This window comes from Geospiza fortis, unplaced genomic scaffold, assembly GCF_000277835.1.
Source record: "Geospiza fortis unplaced genomic scaffold, GeoFor_1.0 scaffold172, whole genome shotgun sequence".
Lineage (NCBI taxonomy): Eukaryota > Metazoa > Chordata > Aves > Passeriformes > Thraupidae > Geospiza > Geospiza fortis.
The window spans coordinates 8,617,870-8,637,254 of record NW_005054309.1 but is presented as its reverse complement, the minus strand read 5'-3'; the positions used below and the strand labels follow the sequence as shown (position 1 = coordinate 8,637,254).

Genomic DNA, 19,385 nt, shown 5'->3' with positions numbered 1-19,385 from the left:
GGCTGCCACAAGGGTGAGTTCCTTGGCACAGCTCAAATGCTTCCCTTGCCGGTGCGTTCATAAATGGATTTATTGAATCAGAATGTGGTGGTGTGGTGCCTGAGGAGGGAGGAGACAGCAACGTGATGGGAGGGGAGATGGCCAAGGGTGCTTGTCCCTCACCCAGGTGGTTTGGCCAGCTCTGAGCTCTGTTTGGGCTGCTGGGGTTTGTCCTCTCTGTGTTTGCAGCTGTTGGGCTGGCAGGGAGCAGCCAGGGGCTGAGGATGTGCCAGTGGAGCCCTGCCCTGCCCACGGCCAGGCAACAACTGCAGCAACTCAGCTTCTGTTTGCCTCATCCCTATGCTAGGCTATCTATTCCTCCTCTCAGAGCTCATGGAAAGGACATTTTCTGCTTTCTTAGCATGGAGTTTTGTCCCCCAGGACTGTATTTGGCAGCAGGTTCCTGTTTCGACCCCAGCTGCCACGCCCTGATTTTGTTCCTCCCTACAAAACTTTGCCTGAGCCCTGTTTTAGCCAAAAGAGAACCAGCAATAAGAATTGAAAGGGCTGACATCAGTGCCCATTATCGTCCACCAGAGGACTCTAAATGCTGACCCACAACCAGGGCAGCTTAATGGAAATGAGATGTAGGAATTAAATGTGGAAGGTCCAAAACCTGTAGGCAATGTGGCTGTCAGCAGGCAGAATGAAACCTGTTGATGTTGATGTTTCAGCAGCTTTGCAAGTTTAAACTCTCTGCAAAAGGTAGAATGTCTTTATCCACACGCCTGGTCCCTTGGGAGTTACACTGTTATTTTAGTCAATTTCACCTGACATTTCCCTATGATTTTTTTCCTAGTGACAAGAAAATTGTATCTGGCCCTTGACAGTTGGGCACAAATTGACTGAACAAAACAAAATCAAGCATTCAAGTAACCCCCAAGTAAATGTAATAAATCCAAAGTCCCGGAGGAGAGCGTCATTCCATAGTCAGGGATTTTATTTAATAAACTTCAGCCCGCTCTTTGTTTGAGCACTATATTTACCAAGACAAATTTAATTTATTGGTTTGCATTTCTTCTTCCCAAAGCTTGTCCAGCGGGCACGTATGGGCAGGACTGTCAGGGAGTGTGCCAGTGCTCTGCTGAGAATCAGGAATGTCACCCTGTCACCGGCCACTGCTCCTGCAGCCCAGGCTACCATGGGGCCCACTGCCACCTCCGTGAGTATTTTTGGGGGTTTCTGCCTTTCTGACAGAGAACTGAGTCTTGCAGGAGCATCTGCTGGAGCTTTGGGTTCATCTGTGTCATTTCAGTGGTGACTGAGAGAAGTAGAGGCTAACTATAATATAAAAGGTACAGTATTACAAATAAATTATAGTATAGGAAGTAAGCATTAGGTGGGTTAATTTACACTGAAAAAGTAGTTGTATTATTGCAGGAATTAATTTTAAATTATTTTTTTAATTCTAAAAAAAATAATAATGTTAGTTCAAAAATGTAATTAATTCAATCCTTCAAATTAATTTTTAAACCCACCAGATTTACCAGCTAAAATCTTCCCAATCTCATGCCATGCTAAAGAATGTAAAGATCATTCTCTGCATTGCATCTCTCAGCTACACCTGGATTTTGTGCAATTCTCTCATTTCCAAATACCAAGTCCAAAATACTTCCCGAAATCTCTGCGTGCTCAAGTAAGGACAAATGGTTATGAGAAAACAACAAGCTGAAATTGGCAATAAATCCAAGTGATTCATAAAGTCCTTTCAGTTACAGAGCCTTCTGAGGAACAATCAAATTAAACCAACTGTTACTCTGGATTGAAAAATGGTGACTAGTGTAGAGGACAAAATGCCAATTGGCCCAATGCTCCATCATAAAAAATATTCCCAGATCCACATGGCTCATGCTGGTATTTTAGGACATCTGTAAAGTTGTTTTTGATGGAATGTGGCAACTGATAAGAAACATATACCAAAGCAGCCAATAAAGGAGACAGTTAATTACCTTTTTATTTACAACTTTAATTTTGGTTTTACTCCACGGCTTGTAGTAGTCTCATTTAGAGGAGAAAAAAAGGGAAAAAAAGAAAAAGCTGTTGTCTTTCTTGATCAGTTTTTCTCTCTTTGATGAGTGCTGATTTCCCTTTCTTGGGAATCCAGCGCAGCTCTGTTTGGCTTAATTGCCTTTTGGGGTGACACAAGCCAGTTGTCACATGCACACCTCTAGTAAGAGTTAAACCACTGTTGTATTCCTTCAGCAGAAATAGGAGAAAGAGTCACTTTAGAGATGGGCCTTTGTATTGCCATCACGTCATCAGAAGTTATTGTTTAAAATATAAATTATAAATAAGATACAAAGGATTGATTCTGTCCTCCTCTGTGCATCAGTTTTTGTTGTAAGTGAGATCGAAACCTGGCCTTCAACACTGGGGCTGGAGCCATCTGGATCCATTATACATTAGATTATAATAAATGTTGTAGTAAAGCAGTAGTGCAGATCAACTATTTAACAGGATCATTTTAAAAGACTTAATCATGGTCAGCCTATTACCTTTATGTAGCAATTTCTCAGTAGTCATTACCTGTGCGTGTAGCACTGAATCTCTCATTACAGTAAATGTCCTCAAACTTACTTAGATACTAAAGGTTTTATTTCAGAATTTTAAAATTTAAACCTTAAACAATTACACTGAAGTTCTGATAGAAAAGATATAAAAAGACTCATTGCAAAGTAAAATGAGTTTTGCTGCATTCAGGGAGAATTTTTGTAATGGATTTCTGTGTAGCTGGGATTAAACCTAAAGCGTATGAGATTGGAGATTTCATGGTGTTTTGTACTCTGAAAAATGTACAGCAAATTCTTAAACATGGGTTTGTTAGACATTTATTGGAGAAATAATGAAATTATGGAAGCTCAGAGAAAAATACTCATCTATGTTGATGTTGTTCCTGTTGTCCCCTATGCCACTCATAGACAGACACAAAAATAAGAAGGAGAACAGTTAATTGTGGATTATTTTAAGTTCAGGTGAGTGGAGGGATAGATTGTAGGCCTGATTCTGAAGTGACTGACTGAAAACCAAGCATGGCTGGTGTGACTTTGGTGGGAATACTCCCAGCTCCTGCTGTCCTCCCTGCAGAGGAAGCTGGGGCTGCTCCAGGGTGAAGAAGCTCTCGATGGAATATTAAACCAGCACAAGGAGCCGCTCCCAAACGGGCTCTGGTCCAGTCAACATGTGGTTGGATGCTGCTGGAAACAGTTTCTGGCAACTGTTGCTGTATTTATGAAAAAAAGGTTCAAGAAAGTATCTATAAAAGGTGTAGCTGGCTGGGAAGTCAAATTTCCAGGAGCCAAGAGCAACGGGGCTTTCATGTTCACAAATTTTGGAGTGAGGAGCTGAAAAAATCTCTTGGCATGGTGCAGAGGAAGCAGACAAACTAGCAATAAGGTTCCCATCACTTGTCCATAGCTTGGTGGATGGGCAGATCTACTTGTTAAAAGCAGTAAAAAGCAATAAGTGGTGGTGAAATTATTAAAAAAAAAAAAAGCATGGTATGTTTCTGTGACATTGACTGGGCTGCGAGTACCCAAAGCCAGAAAGATCTCACCAGCTTCACCCTCAAGCTGAAAGTGACAGGATGTGTCAAAAGGGATTATTTGACAATGTGATTTAATAGCATTGGTCAGAAAACCTCAGTGTGTGCAATTGCTATGGAAAGATTTAGGAGCTCTTGGTCATGACAAACCCACTCAAAGCAGAAGGAAAATCAGGAAATGAGGTGGAAATCTGGCTGCCACTCTTTTGTTCGCAGAAAAAAACATAAGTCAGAAGCACAGGAAACTGTTAAATTAGAAAATGTCTTTATGAGATAACTGGTGCAAGAATAACCCTCTTTGCAAAGGCAGAGCCTACTGAAGTGGTGGGACATGGTGCAAATTGCCCTTGTTATCTGCATCAAAATTCTTCTGCAAAGTACTAACAGATGAGGTGGCCTTGTAATTGGGCATGTGCACAATGCAGCAGCTGAACATGCCCTGCATGTGCTGCTCCTTCTCGAGCCAAAATACAGGAAATACTGCAAGGACAAAGAATTTGGGAAGGAGGGAATTACTGCATCCCATTCATGGAGCAACAACTGCTAGCCTTGAGCTAAGGAATAGCTCTGAAAGCTTTGTCAGGGAGAAGCAGCATCTTTTGGAGTCGGGGAGACAGAATTTTTAAAAAAAGGAGAAAATCCAAATGATGACCAAAAGGAAAAGAAGGAAGAAAAGAGAAACTCACACAGAGTAATTAAATTATTGAATCTGGATGAGTCCTTAACCTGAAGCCTTGATGGGAATGAAGGGGGGGTTGCAGGGCTCACTCCTTGATGCCAGGGCTTGCACATGAAACAGATTTTGCATCCTGGCAGATGGAAGCACTGATGACAGAGCATTCATTGAGAAGAATCTGTGTTTGGGAAGGGCTGGGGAGAGTATCTGCACATTATAAAAGCATGTATCTGCTTAGTCCTGATGATCTGCTATCCTGGTTTGAGCAGAAGCCAATGTTCAGTTTTATTTTAAAAGGCACCCCATCAAAGCTTCCCATAAGCTCTCTCTCACTATTGAATAGTTCAGAAAAGCCAGAGATTTCTCCAGCCACTCAGGCCCTGCTTTCATGCCTTTAGGAAAGACAGAGTACATGAAGTTATTTATGCACAGATTGCAAGGGATCTGTTGCTTGGAGACGTGAGCAAATATATTTTCAACCAGGCTTCTAAAGTAGCCACAGACTTTCCTTCTGCCAGGGAAGAGAAGGAAGGGGTGAGCAAAGAAATGACATTTGGAGGTAGTAGCACAAGGGAACTGCTGGATGATGATCATGCTGCTCGGGCACCAGCTACTCCTTCTTCCACTACACTGGAAAATTAGGGGAATAACCTGGATCTCTGGAGTTCAGAGGTGGCACACTGGAGGTTCACTGGAGCTCTGCCCAGCTCTTCCCGTCAGTTCCAACCTCCACTACTAAAGACCATCCAGAAGATGTGAACTAAGCATGGCCAATGCATTTACATCTTCCTGATCTTTTGTTTGATTCTCCTTGAATATTAGCTGTCCAAAAAGAAACCAGAAATCCTCACTACCCCTGGAAAACCTCTCCATAGACAGTTTGTTGCCATGTAACACTGGCTCAGCAATCCATCCAGGTGTCGTGATTCTTGTGGTTCTTACAAAATACAGCTGTTTTGGTTTTTTTTCTCAGAGAATTTTCTGGCTTTGCATTTAAATAATGTTAATTCCATATCTATCTTCTGAGGAGGTGTCTTCTGAAATTCTGTGTTGCTGTCATGTGCACATTTTCATGGTCTTCCATCCACATGGTTGGAAGGGAACTTAAAGCCCATGCAGCCCATCCCCTGCCATGGGCAGGGCACCTTCCACTATCTCAGGTAGCTCCAAGCCCTGTCCAACCTGGCCTTGGACATTTCCAGGGATGGGAATCCACAACTTCTCAGGGCAGCCACTAACAATGCCAGCTCCAGTTTGCAGGGAAGGAGAAGATTATAGAGGAAACAAACTTTCTCCAACTTACACATTTTAAGAAGATGTGACCTACCCCATATCCATGAAACAGCTGCTAAAAGAGGCAGAAATGGCTCATAGCTTCTCACTGACTTGGACAAACCAGGTGGCTGCTGCCCAAGGAAGAGGGAGGATGACCCCATCTCTCCTGTGTAGGAGGGAAAGAGGGAATACATTCATTTGGAACTGAAATCCCAAGAGGAAAACCTCTGTAGAACAGGGCTTGCTTTTCTTGCTACTGTCACATAAGGGGAATGGGACAGCACAGAGCCAGGAGCAGCAGCACTCAGTCCAGCTCTCCAGCATTTGACAGTGCAATCAGAGCTGTCCCAAGGGCACTTTGTCCAAGGGAGCCACCTTCTCCTCAATGCCTACTAGTGGCCCTCTGAGAGCAAATAACATTGGAAAATGAAAATCAAACTTTGATTGAAAGCAACAAAGTGCATTAAGACATGAAATGCAACAGGCCCAGTAGCGACCTAACCTAGTTGCTGGGTATTTTTTCTTTTAAAACAGGGTGTCCAGAAGGTACTTATGGTTCAAACTGCCAAAATCCCTGTAAATGCATGAACGGAGGCCACTGTGACCCCGCGTCAGGAACTTGTGACTGCGCTCCCGGTTTCATCGGAGCCAACTGCAGCAAAAGTAAGCCAACATTCATGTTCTGCTTCTGTCAAAGCACAGCAAAGAGAATCATTTGCATAAGAGCTTGTCTGAAGAAAAACAGACAGATCCCAGCTACCTCTTCCTTGAATTGTAAATCAGGATTCCAGCTTTGTAAAAAAATCTCTTGCAAAATATTTTCCCTCACTCCTGCATGCATAGAAGCAAGGACACTTACCCCAGGATTACAACCTGCTTGCCCAAGTTTATTTCTAGAGCCAGCTCAGCATGAATTGCTCAAGTTCCTTCTTGCTGTCCAAAATTTCGAGGTTGAGAAATTATCTCAATATTTTGCTTCACACTATGGTGCCATTAATTTCAATAAATGGGAAAAAGATCAAGTTTTGTCATGGCAAAACTGGTAAAGACTCCATGGCAACCTTACTGTTACTTCTGTGTTTCAGTGCTAAATGCTCTGGCTGAATTTCTGTGCTGCTTCCAAAGCTCTGGTCTCTGTGAAGTTCTCTTCAGCTTATTCACAGAGAGGCAGTGTTTGAATGTTTGGTTGCCCATAGCTTTGCTCTTCATTGCTGGGCAGAATCAGTATTAAGGAAGGAAAGATGTTTTAAACTGGAAGGATGAGCAGCTGGTATTTCAGTTGTGCATTCACTCTTCTGATAGGAAAGACAGTAAATATTCCATGTGAAATCATGGATTATATTTATAATCACAAGTTTATTATTAATTATTATAATCACAAGTTATTTATACTCATGGGTTATATTTATAATCACAAGTAGTCTCAGAAGGTAAAGCAGTCGTGTCTTTGGGTGGGTTTTGGCTTCATGGTTGATGCTTTGAAGTGCATTAGGGGGAATAAAAACAAAGCCAGCTCTTCCCCTAAGATTGTAGCTGTATTAAAAATGAAAACTGCCATTGGATCCTGCGGGTGTTTAACAAATCCTGTGTTCCCTCAGCCTGCCCTGAGAGCTGGTATGGGAAGGACTGTGCCCAGCCCTGTGCCTGTGGCAAAGGCCAGTGTGACCCACGGACCGGCGAGTGCGCCTGTGCCCCTGGCCACACAGGACCTGCCTGTCAGCAAGGTAACAAAGCAGGACCAGGTCACCTCCCAGTGGGTGACACACTTAAAGTACCCAGCAAATAAACCCAGTGCCAGACATTGTTCAGAGCCAGGGCCTTTGCTGATAAGGCTGTGGTTTGGGGCACTCAGCCTCTGTCCCTTCCCGCTCCATCACCCAGCCTAATCCTGTCCTCACGTCCCTGCCACCCTTTGGGGCACTGGGCTCTCCAGGAAGCTGAGGGGCTGTGTCAGGACAGAGTGTTTGGGTGAAACTAATAATAATCATGGAAACTAATATAATAATGGAAACTAATAATAATCATGGAGTAGTGTCCCAATACCCTAGGGAGACTCTAATAACTGGGGATACATGTGTTTGTATTTATTCCCTGTCACCTTCATCCTTTCCTTGGGGTGCTAATTTTTGGGTTTTTTCAAACTTTGTTAATTCTCTGTAGTGTGTCCCCAGGGACAGTATGGCCCCAACTGCCATGGGACGTGTACCTGTCAGAACGGCGGCATCTGTGACCACGTGGATGGCAACTGCACCTGCGGGCTTGGCTGGACAGGAAGATCCTGTGAGAAAGGTGATTTCCTGCTTCCATGGCAGTGCATTTGTACACTCAAGCTGAGGTTTGCAGCGTCCCCAGATACTCACAGACAAGAACAAACAGTTTCAGAACTGCCCCTAGTTAGAGCTTCAGGTCTTTTTTCAAGGACAGTTTCCTCCTGAGTCCTGCTCATGAATTCCCTTGCACACTCATTATTTCTTTCTCACTCTGTTATTTCTTCTCCAGTCCAACTTTTGTGTTCTTTTGTTCATAGGAATGTTGGGTTTTTACTTCTTCCATGCGATCCTCAGGGCAGGAGAAGCCTGTGTCTTCCACCTCACTGGTTGTGTTCTCTTTCATTTGACTCTGGAGTTGAGCCTCCCATGTGTAGACTTCCCAGATGTTCTGACATCTGTCCAAAGCAATTGAGATTGTCCTGCTCTCTCACCCTTATTCTCCATGACACCTGTTCCTTGTACAAGACAATGCACACTAACAGAATAAGCTCATTTCTTACTCCAGAATCTCTCCTGTCAACCAAGTCTTCCCACAACTGTCCTGTCCATCTCTCAAAAACCATTCTGCACTTCTGTGTTCCTATTTTTCTCTGTAGGTAAGAGATGTCTGTACAGTTATGGACTTGAATGCTCAGGAAACAAGTTTACTGGTATGAAATACAACTAAATACTTCTAAGTACACATTCAAGACAAATGTCATCATTAAATCATAACTGCCATGGTTGAAGCTCCTCAACACCTTCCCAGATTCTCATTTACAGCACTTCTGTCTCTGACACCTCAAATATTCACCTTAAACTCCATATATATCTATAGAAAGAACTGGTTGTTACAGGGGAGTGTCCCTGTATAAAAGTGTCACCTAGAAATGACACTTTTTAGCAGCATTCTGAGATGCAGTTGTTCCACTCTGCATCTGAGGAGACTCAGAGCCCTGCTGTGCATCTGTGTGCAGAGGAGGAGCAGGGAGGACAGGAAAGATGCCGCTGCTCACAGTGTGAGTGCTCTGAGGATTCAGTGGGCTACCGTGAATGCTCTCTGGACACAGCCTCTAAAACATTTGCAGTTAGCCAATGTCTGGGTGACCTAGCAAAGGCCACCTGTGGTCATCTCCATTTGCCTGCTCCTGGAGAGCTCTGTCGTCACCCATGAGCTGCGCTGGGGCTGTCAAACCTCATCAGGATGGTGCAGGTGTCCCCACGTTGGATTGTGGGTGTATCTCATAGGTAAAACATCTCTGGAGGGCAGCACAGGAGGCAGACATGCACACAATGTATAGGGAACTGTGTGTTGTATCACTAGAGAGAGCTTCACTATTTATCTTTTGACAGAGGGAGTGAAATTATTGGAAAATTGAGTCTTGATCTCCACAGCAGTGTGGATTTGAGTGTGTTGTGACTGGAAATCAAAGACAGCTAACCAGGCATCCTTTTAATAGAGATTAGATATGATGTTCCTAGAAGATCCTGTCTGGCATTTGCAGGTTCTCAATCTGATTATTTGGACGGCCACGCTCATTTAAGTTCGTCTGCCCAGATTCAAATTATCCCAGCAGTGGGAAGTTAACTTATTCAGAGATGATGCTGAGGTTAATTATATTGGCACAGTCCCTGCAGCATGACTTGGCTTTCAGTAATTTGAGATAAGTTTAGTTCTGTACAAGCAGATAGCTCATTATACATGGACAGACTGTTGCTATGTGTGAAAAAGATCCTCCTGGTTTTATTAGGAATTTGAATAGTGTGAACTCCAATGATAACACAGAGGAGGAAAAGCTTCATGTTTTCTTTCACACTTTTTAACTGCCTAAAAGAAAATATTGCTGTAGATAAAGAAAGAAAAAAAGAAAATCTAATTTATGCTATTCACTACAAGGCTTTACAACACATGGTGTGCGTTCAGCATCGAGTCTGTGAAGAGAGAAATTGAAAAAGGCAGACTGTTAAAAGTGAGGAAATTGCTGTTCAAACATCTATATAACATAAAAGATTTCTCACCAAAGTATGTAAATGCATCATAGCTGTGCAGAAATCCTGTGTCTTCATAACAAATATTCACTGGTCTGCAAATTACTCTCTGGGTATCATCTCTTGGCAATGCAATCTATCACGTACGAGCCTTTCTGGGTGAGGGCAGTGATTGTTTGTTTGTTTGTCTGTTTTTCTGTCCATGTCCTGCCAGCAGAGTGCCTCCCAGGAAAGTATGGGGCTGGCTGCTCCCTGGACTGCCTGTGCCAGCACAATGGCACCTGTGACAGGTTCACAGGGTGCTGCAGCTGCCCCGAGGGCTTCTACGGCCACTCCTGTGAGCACAGTAAGTGGAGGCACCTGGGGTAATTCTCACAGGTTTGGGGTTCAGAGGAGTCAGGAAACACCTCACTGGTCCAGTTAAAATTTTGGGGATGTCCCAGATCATCCAGCTCCTTCCCGATCTTGCATGTCTCTGATGCTGGGTGGTACAAGTTTAAAAGCCCATGGCATTATTAAAGTTAAGGATAAATACCATTTTTGTTGGCTGCCATGGAATGTTACAGAGAATACAGAGGATTTTAATGGTGTGTATGATTTCTCCATGAATCCTCTTCATTTTAATTTTTCAGGGTGCCCCCTGGGATTTTATGGGCTGGGCTGTCTTCAGGCCTGTGCCTGTAAAAATGGAGCGAGCTGTGATGCAGTGACAGGACAGTGCCTTTGTCCTTTGGGTTACCATGGTGTCCACTGTGAAAAAGGTACTGGTACACCTCTGATGGGAAAGAAAAAAGAAAAAGGAAAAAAAAGAAAAAACGACCAGAAAAATAAAAAACAACAACAAAAAAAAGCAGAACTCATTGTAAAAAACATCATATAATTACTGAAATATTTGTTGAGAGCCACTTCTTCCATATTTTGAGCTTAATGGATATCCTGAAACACTGACTTTGGGACAGAATTCCTGTTCTACAGCTGGGTGTTCCCATTCCCTTATAAATTAACTAATGTGGTTCCAATTAATACAGTGAAAGTCCTGGTCTCCGTGATGTCTTGCAGCAATGAGTTCCACATGCCATTTATTAAAAATAAGTCCCTTTTACTGATTCTAAATTTGCTTCTAAAAGTCCAAATAAGATTATTAAATAGGTGCATGTCAAACCTGTTGAGTGTTACGGAGGGGTCATCTAGAGAGTCCTAATCAAAAATAAAAATAAGTGCCAGCTACATTTCTGGGACAGATTTACAGATACCTTTGAGAAGTTACATTAGACAACCCCAACAGAAGGAGAGCTCATATAAATAATGTGCCCATTCCACTATGTTTGATTTCTTCATTAAGCTTGGCATTTACACTGATTTCGTTTATGAGCTTTCCCCTGAGACTCCTGGGAAATCTCTGTGTTTAATGTACATTTTGCCACACAGACATGCATCTAAAGTGTTCTCTCGCTGTCAGGCTGTGCCAGGGGCTGGTTTGGTGAGGGGTGCCAGCATCAGTGTGACTGTGGAGACGCTCCTTGTGATCCAGAGACTGGGAAGTGCCTTTGCCCACCTGGGAAGACTGGAGACAAGTGTGACATTGGTAAGGGCAATATTTTTAAGGGCTAGACTGTGTATTGTTAAACCACTCTGACCTGTTGGCTTCAGAATAACTGTAAAAGGACATTTGCTGGTGTTCAAGAACACATTGTTTGTAGAAAATTGCTCTTTGTGGTTATCAACACCTTTATCAGCAGGTTTGTACCTCTTGATTTAATCAATATTTAAATTGATATCCTGATAGGAAAACTGTTCATGGGTCAGCTGTAAAATGTCATTTGCCTTGAGTTTTGGAGAACACGGGCTGGGGAAGAATAGATCAAGAAATTTTGCAAATGTAGTGGGGAAGACTCCAGAGGGTGCAGTTGGTCACCAGGGGCTCCAGTTGCTGTGTGCTTTGTCACACTGACCTTTGTGACCCTTTTCAGACCCATGCAGGAGTATGTCCAGCTCTGGATTTGCTTCCCCTGGAAGCAGGATGGAATCCCCACAGATGAGGGCCTGGAGCTGCAGCAGCCCAGGGGCTTTTAACCCAAATGTAATTCGCTCCTTTGCAGCACAGGCTGCACTTGGGCTGTGTGTTGGCCCACAGGAGCAGAATTCTTCTGTAACAAGGACATAAAAATAGGTGAGAAATTTTTCCTGTAGGTAAAACCAGCCCCACTGCTGTACCCTGGTGGGGTTAGGTGCAGGGTTGAGAGGCAGCAGTGGCAGAATCCTGAGCCAGTCTCTGGTCACAGTGGCTCAGGGCCAGGTTGGACAGGGCTTGGAGCAACCTGGTCTGGTGAAAAGTGTCCCATGCCTCTGGTTAGAACCACATGGGTTTAAAGGTCCCTTCTAACCCAAGCTATTCTGGGATTCTGTGATTTTGATGGAGCAGTTTTAGGGTAATCACTGGAGTAAAAGGAATTGCAGTGGTTTAACTGAGTGTCAGAATTTGATCCCAATGCTGTGACAAACAAGATAAAAGGAGCGAACATCTATGTGTTACTTTGGAGCTTCACCAGGAACCAAAATCCTCCTGAGCTCCTGGAGCAGAGGGCAAAAATTATTTCTCCTTTTGTTCTAGGATGGGGCAGAAATAGATTTAAGCAGGCTGTTATTAATAGAAATTGCTGTGAGCTTAAGCATTAGTGCAACTCGCAGAACTAAAATGGAAAATCATTTGGTTCCCTCTGGGCAGTGTCCTGTGGTCAGGAAATGAATCTCTCAGTCTGCAGCACTGCTCCAGTGGGAACATGAGCCACCCTCAGTGCCCACACAGCCCTGGGTGTCCCTGGGCCTTTCCAGTAAAACTTTAGGCAGAAGTGGAACGCAAGGGGGAAGTTCAGCACCAAAAATGGGAATTGAGGTTTTCTTCCTCACAAACTCTGCAAGTCATTTTTATTTTTCTTAAATCAGCTAGGGTAGCCCCCATCCATGAAAAGCTGTTATGGGGTAGGTTTTATTTGCATTTTTATTTTCAATTAGGCTCAGTTCATCTGTGATATAACTGTGAGCAGCTGTGACTGTGCAGCAGCCATAAAGATAAAAGGCCTGATTTTAATTTGAACTCTGGTAAAGCACCCATTAAACAGGCAAAATGTTAATTAAAAAAAAAAAAAAGAGAGAGAGAATATAACAGGCTTTTATGGGCGTTCTTTTTCTGTAGTAAATTAACATTGCAGACTTTCAAACAGATGTCTTAAATACACATTGTTATTAACATGAAAATGTGGTATTACATAAATTAAAATCAGGTCCAGAGGTGTTTGGGGAGACCTTTTCTCATAACATTTCCTAATTGAAAAGGCCAAGCTCAGAGCACACAGGGTGAGTTCTCCCACGTGCTGGGGCTGCAGGGCTCAGCAGGGCTTTATTTACCTGAGGATGCTCATGGGAGAAGGCAAATTCCCTGGTTACAGGGTTTTCAGTGAGGTGAGGGGGAGAGGGGCATTGTTTGCTGTGTGTTTCACACCCTGCCTTGCGACCCTGCTGCTCACTTTCCTTTTCTGCCTGTCCTCTGATCCTTAAAAAATTGCAGTGAGGATTTACCAGCCTAGGTATGAAATGTATTTGCATTTGGAAGTCAGGTTTTTTTTAGTGAGTTTAATTTGCCAGGATGCAGCAGAATTGTGCAAACAGAGCAAGACATGAGTATCTATAAAATGGATTAACTCTCAGTGTCACATTCTGTAAGGAAAGGCTCTTGCCCAGCACGTACTAACAGACCAGCCACGCAGGAGGGACAGGGGCAGGAGATAGTGTGGATCCAGGATGCTGACAGCAACTTTCCTGAGCAGATCCCAAGATGTTCTCTGTTGGGCTGTCAACCCCTGTTTTTACACCAGCAATGATTTCCATTCTGGGAACTCTTCAGGACAGCTGGGCTGCAGCTTGGGCAGAGCGTGTGGCAGACAAAACTCGACGACTGCCGCGCTTTCCCAAATGTCATGTTTGAATGTGAACAGATGTGGGTGTCTGAGCAGCTTCCTGATCCCACAGAAGGGAGAGGCTGCCAGGAGTGTTCCCCGTGCCCCAAACCCTCCTGTCCTTGCAGGGTGCAGGCCGGACAGGTATGGCCCCGGCTGCTCGCTGCGGTGCCAGTGCGCCGGCAGATCCCGCTGCAATCCCCACAACGGGAACTGCGCCTGCCCTGGCTCCTGGAGGGGCCCAACCTGCACAGAAGGTAACCAGCCTGGGGTGCAGCCTTCCCTGGGGGGGTAAAACACCTCTGGCCCCTGCTGGTGGTCGGTTTGGATGGGAGGGTCAACCCATTGGAATGTTTGGATGGTTTCTCTTCTTAATGAAATAGAGTGCGGAGGGAAAGTTTCCTCTCAGTTGCGGTGTAATCACAATTCCTCCTTTAGTTTAGGAAAAACTTTGGGAACCTTCTGATTTGGAGGTGTTTTATAGTTTTGCCTGCTCTCTGCCTCTGTGAGGAGGCTGCTGTAACTCCCTCCTCTAGCTTCTTTTCAAGGTTACCATTGATTGAATTATTTAAGTGTAAATTGTATAATCTATACAATATTTCAGTGTTAGGTTATATGGACCTGAAACCGTGTTTCTACTTAATTCTCTAGGTGGCCCTCCAAAGCTTCCTTTTTATGAAGAACAAGCTCAAGAAAGAGGGAGTATTTTTCCAAGAGCTCTACAACAGTAACATTTGGACTAATAAATGAACTGTTTTATATGCACAGACGGTATTTGAATTTGGATATGAAAACAGTTATTCAATTCAGCTTGAATTGTACTGAAGTATTCACACTTCTTATGGAAGACTACAGAGGCCATTTAGTAGCTGGATCCTTTTAAAGAGTTGAATCTGTTTCATGTGCTCATTCCTAGCCTCTTGCCCCTCCATTAATCTACTCTGGACATTATTTCTGGTATTAATATAATTCATTTCTTGAAAGCCTGGACATGTTTTTAATCAGAGCAGCTCCAAAGAGTATCAGGATAAGCAGCATGTAACACATCACCATGGAATGAGCCACACTCCCTATCAGGGACTTTTTAAGCCCACTTGACAACCAGCACCAAGTTTGAAGAGTATTCCACAGATTATTTCTCTACAGATTCATTGCAAAATCACATTGCACAGAAACTAGAGGGATTCATCAAGTTAATTCCTCTTTGAATGAAATGGTGTATTCTAGAGAAGCATGCAGTCGAATTTTGAACTTGCAGCTGAAGAAGAATCTGCTACAATCCGACAAGAGTCCTCAACACACTGTTAATTTATTTAAGAGCATCTTCTGCATTTCTGGTGTGGTTTGACTGATTGGAAGGTCTCTGTCTGAATCTGTCTTCCAAAGAGCATGGTGTCATCTGCCAGACTCTCCTGGCACCTGTGTTCTCACATCTTGCCAGATGAATTTCTCAGTGGGTTGTCAAGCCAAACTGTGCAGCACTTCTCATCAAACAGTATCTGCTAATGCAGAAAAGGTTTTATCTTGAACGGAGAAACCAGATAGTAAGCAAGGAGAGATGTTTAAAGATACTATCTCTGGGGTTTGTGCTTTTATTGAGCAATTTGGTTTTTTATCAAGTCATCTCACAACAGTCCTGATACCATTCAACAGCTGCTGGTGGCCACCTCATAGAACAGAGACATTTTGGTGCTATTTTGTCTGTTTAGACAGGTTTTCCTTTGATATAGAAATATGTCATTATAAAGAAATGTATGTTCTGTATTTTAATATTCTGTTAACCATGCTAAAAGATTTCAGAGTGCCTCTTTATACCTCTCTTTAGGTTAGGAGTTACAAAATCTGTGTAGCAACCACTTGATTCTGACTGTATCAAAAGTGCACTTAAGAAGGGGCATCAGGACCATGGTAGGCACAGAGTGTGGGCAATTCCAACTCTTGTGCTGACACTCCATTCCCCACCAGAACAAACTGCAGCTCTGCAAGAGCAGGGTTTTGTTTTGCAAGAGACAAAATGACAATAACTGATGGTAACTTGGGATTTTTGAAGAAGTTTGTTGTTGTGGTTGGGTAAGTGATGGTTGGTGAAGCAGGACCAAGGAGGTGGGATGGGAAGGTGAGGTAACAATTTTCCCCATGGTTCACCCCAGGTCTTAAACAAATCTGCTGTCAATGACTGTCCAGGCCAAAGCAAGTGGTGCTTGCTCCCCTGGGAGTTTATTTCAAATTGTGATCTATGGGAGGCAATACAGTTTTAGGAGGTGTTTTCCAAGCTTCATGGAAGTCTTATTGTTGTTATTCATCACTTTGTAGGTATTGAAAGTAAAGGTATTTGTGAATGTGTCAAAATTAATTAACTAACTGTGCTTTCAGCCAGAAAATCACTGAGGCTGATGCTGATCCCTTTTAATTTCTTCTGTAGAGCTCAATGAATGTCACTGGAAAGTTCATTCAGTGTAAACGTGGCAAAATTATGGTCCCAGATGTGTGTGACTCTCAGTAAGGCAGTGATATTTTAAATGTTCTTTTGGAGGTGTGATGGCCTGGGTCTGATCCTACAATTGTGTGAGTTTGGGGCAGTTTCACTGAACAGGAACCTGTAAGGTAAATCTCCTGTGAGACAAGAGATATAATCTTAGCAACTGCTGGAGAAGAGCAATTCAAGTTTAGCAGCTGGCATTTTTTATCTTAGCCCTGTATTTACTGCAGAGCCAAACTACAACAGCAGTGTAAGTGTCACAATGTACTTAAGATTTTTTTTTTGTAGAATCATTGAGTGAGTAAAGCTGTAGAAAACCTCTGAAGGTCTGAGCTTCCCTCTAAAGCCTGATCAACTTCAGAGTCAAACGGGTCAGAGTTTCATCATTCAAGTCAAATTTCAAAGATTCATCTCACCTAGTTTTGAACATCTCCAAAGATGGAGATCCCACCACCTCTTTGAACTTGTCCTAGTAGAGATTTCATTTCCTTCCTTTTTTTTTTTTTTTTTTTCTGGTTTCTAATCAGAATTTCTTCAGTTTCGTCTTTGTTCCCCTGTTTCTCATCCTTTCAGTGTGGATCTCTGAGGAGCCTTTGGCTTCCTCTCCCCACAGCCCCCATGGGGTAGTTGGCTACAGCCTTGGTCTTGTCTTCTGAAGACGGCCCATCCACTGGCCACATTCCAGTACCTCAGACATTCCAGTTCCTTCCAGCTGCCCAGAGACTGGTGTGGTTACTCAGCACATAAAACCCTTTACACTGCTGTCAGACAGCAGAGTGTATCAAATGTACTGTTTTTCTCTTATTTTTGCAGATTGATGTGTGATTTGAGCAGCTAATTAAAGGGGAAACCTTTCTCGAGCCATATGATTTACACCCATGTATACTTGTTTACATTTTCCACAGTACCAAGATAATAGAATTGTAAATATGTAGTATAAGGAAATAAAAGATTTTTGTATTACGTGTTTTTAAAGGATGTCACTGTTTTAGTTACATGATGAAACACATATTTTAAATGACTGATACTGAGCCTTTGCCAATGAATTAAGGGCCCAAGTAGATCTGCTTTGGGAAGTATTTCAGCAAGCTTTTTTTAAATCAAAAAATGCCAGTTCATACCAACCACCCCATATGCAATAGACTATTTTATTCAAAATGCTTCTTAGCTTCTTTATGTTATTACCTTTGGAAAAGAAGTTCACTTCAGTGCCATCAAACAGACCATTCTGATTTGTGGCTCTGCATGACTTTTTGTTCCAAAACAAAGTACAGTCATACACAGGTAAAAATCAGAATTAAAGATTTCAAAAATGTTAAAAGACTAATTTTAATTGGGGTAGTTGGGATGTCTTATCTTGGTTCCTATTTTTTTTCACAAGGCAGGGAAAATGTTTACAGGAGTTTGTTTTCTAGAAGAGCCACAACTTTACATTATTAACTAGTAATTAAGGAAGTTTACTTGCTTATGATATTACTGTTCTGATTCTGCTCCTTAGTACAGTTTAACAGATTTACCTAATTCTTTGCCTACAAAGTAGTCTTTATTAGACAGGATGGAAATTTTTAACGGAAAACTGACTAAATCAGCTTTTCCAGAGATTAATTTTGTGGCAAGTGTAGCTCCTACTAAGTTAACACAACTCTGCTTATTTGCTTCATCAGATTCCAGTGAAAGAGTGTCAGGCTGATGCAGTCCTGAGCACAGCACTGGGGCTTGTTGAAGATGGAAGTGAAAAACTCTGAAAATGGGGTTTATAGTTAAATTGATGTCCATCTTCTTCTTGGTGAAGGGCTTTGCTGGCTCTCTGTTTCCCAGGAGGCTGAAGTTAATTACACTTCCTTGCAGAGAGAGCGCTGTGTATTCCTCTGTAGCCCACTTGCACGTGCAGATAACTCCTTTCAGAAAGACATTGGAATTATTTCAGCCATGCAGCTCCTGTGCCAAATCCCCCTCTCTTACCTTGTGTGCTCCAGATAACTTCAGCTGGAGTGGGAAGGAGCTGAGTGTAACTCAGTGGGCCCAGCAGAACCTCGCTCGCTGTGAATTCATGAAACCAGAACAACATGTTTTAAGTTAGACTTCACTAACACTATCCTCATAGGAAAACAATCAGAATTTAAAAAATTCCCCGCTTCCTCTGCCAAAAATTATTATTCTACTTTTATCCTTTTTATGTTGAAGAACCATAGCTATTAAAGTTTGCCCAGATTCCTTGCCAACCATATTATTTTGATTGGCTGCAGGTTTCTGTTTGTGTAAGTAATAACCAGCACAGTGTCAGGAGTTGCCAACGGGACAAACATGGAAATAATACCTTCATGTCCTTCCCAGAAGAGTCAAAGACACATTTGGGAGCCATCGTGGCTTCATTGTGCAGATCAAACAGTGACTCTGTTAGAATTTAGCTTCTTATCAGAGCAAACTAAAGCTCAGGAACAATCTTTGAGAATGCTGGTGGACCAAGAAGCCTCCATCCTCCCATCCTTGTGTTAATATTTTTATATTTAGGCTAGAAACCTCCTCAGCCCCCAGTTTTTGAAGGACTTTCCTTCAGGCTGACCTGGGGCTGACTGAGCAGCTCTTTGCATGGGCTGCAACTGTGCCCAGTAATTCTTTTGCAAGGTCACAGCTTTAAATTCTGACACTGTGTAAAGCAATTTCCAGCAGTAAACACCAAATCTCAGCCTTGTAGAGCATAAATTGTTCGTTCTGCTCTTTTTATTGCTTTTAATAAGCACTTGCATAGCAATATGATGTGTCTGTGAATTTGTAATCCCTCTTCAAGAAATGTGTGGGATGTATCTCGGGTTTGTACTGTACTTTCTGTTGTAGACGTGTTATAGTGAAAGGATGATGATTTTTTTTATATAAACATGTCATTAAAACTTGGTCTTGATTTTCCCTCATTGATAGTTTTGAAGCAACAGGCTTATGTTGTGGATGATATTTTATTCTGCTGAACTAATTGACATTCAGAGCAAACAGGCTGAAATCACACCTGCTTTTGGTAGTTTGTGTAGAATAAATAATGGCCTGTGCCCAAATGTGTTTGTATATGATCCCTGACCAGGGCAACCTGGCAAGTGACTGAGCCTGACAAATGGAGCTTTCTGGCACTCCAGAGTATTAGAAATATTCAAAACACAGCATAAATCTTGCTGGAAGAGGATGGTTGTGAAGT

General features: G+C 42.7%; 1 protein-coding gene across 1 annotated transcript in view; it reads left to right on the top strand.

Moving 5' to 3' along the window:
- The window catches only part of LOC102044446 (multiple epidermal growth factor-like domains protein 6), a 183,326-nt gene extending 164,233 nt beyond the window's left edge, over positions 1 to 19,093 (top strand). Inside the window, exons 31-40 of the mRNA XM_031055435.1 lie at positions 229 to 298; positions 970 to 1,201; positions 6,066 to 6,194; positions 7,130 to 7,255; positions 7,692 to 7,820; positions 9,987 to 10,115; positions 10,402 to 10,530; positions 11,229 to 11,354; positions 13,851 to 13,979; positions 14,374 to 19,093. Of these exons, the coding sequence (XP_030911295.1) occupies positions 229 to 298; positions 970 to 1,201; positions 6,066 to 6,194; positions 7,130 to 7,255; positions 7,692 to 7,820; positions 9,987 to 10,115; positions 10,402 to 10,530; positions 11,229 to 11,354; positions 13,851 to 13,979; positions 14,374 to 14,453 (1,279 nt within the window). The 3' untranslated portion in view covers positions 14,454 to 19,093. The remainder of the gene's footprint in view (positions 1 to 228; positions 299 to 969; positions 1,202 to 6,065; positions 6,195 to 7,129; positions 7,256 to 7,691; positions 7,821 to 9,986; positions 10,116 to 10,401; positions 10,531 to 11,228; positions 11,355 to 13,850; positions 13,980 to 14,373) is intronic.
- The last annotated feature ends 292 nt before the right edge of the window (positions 19,094 to 19,385 follow it).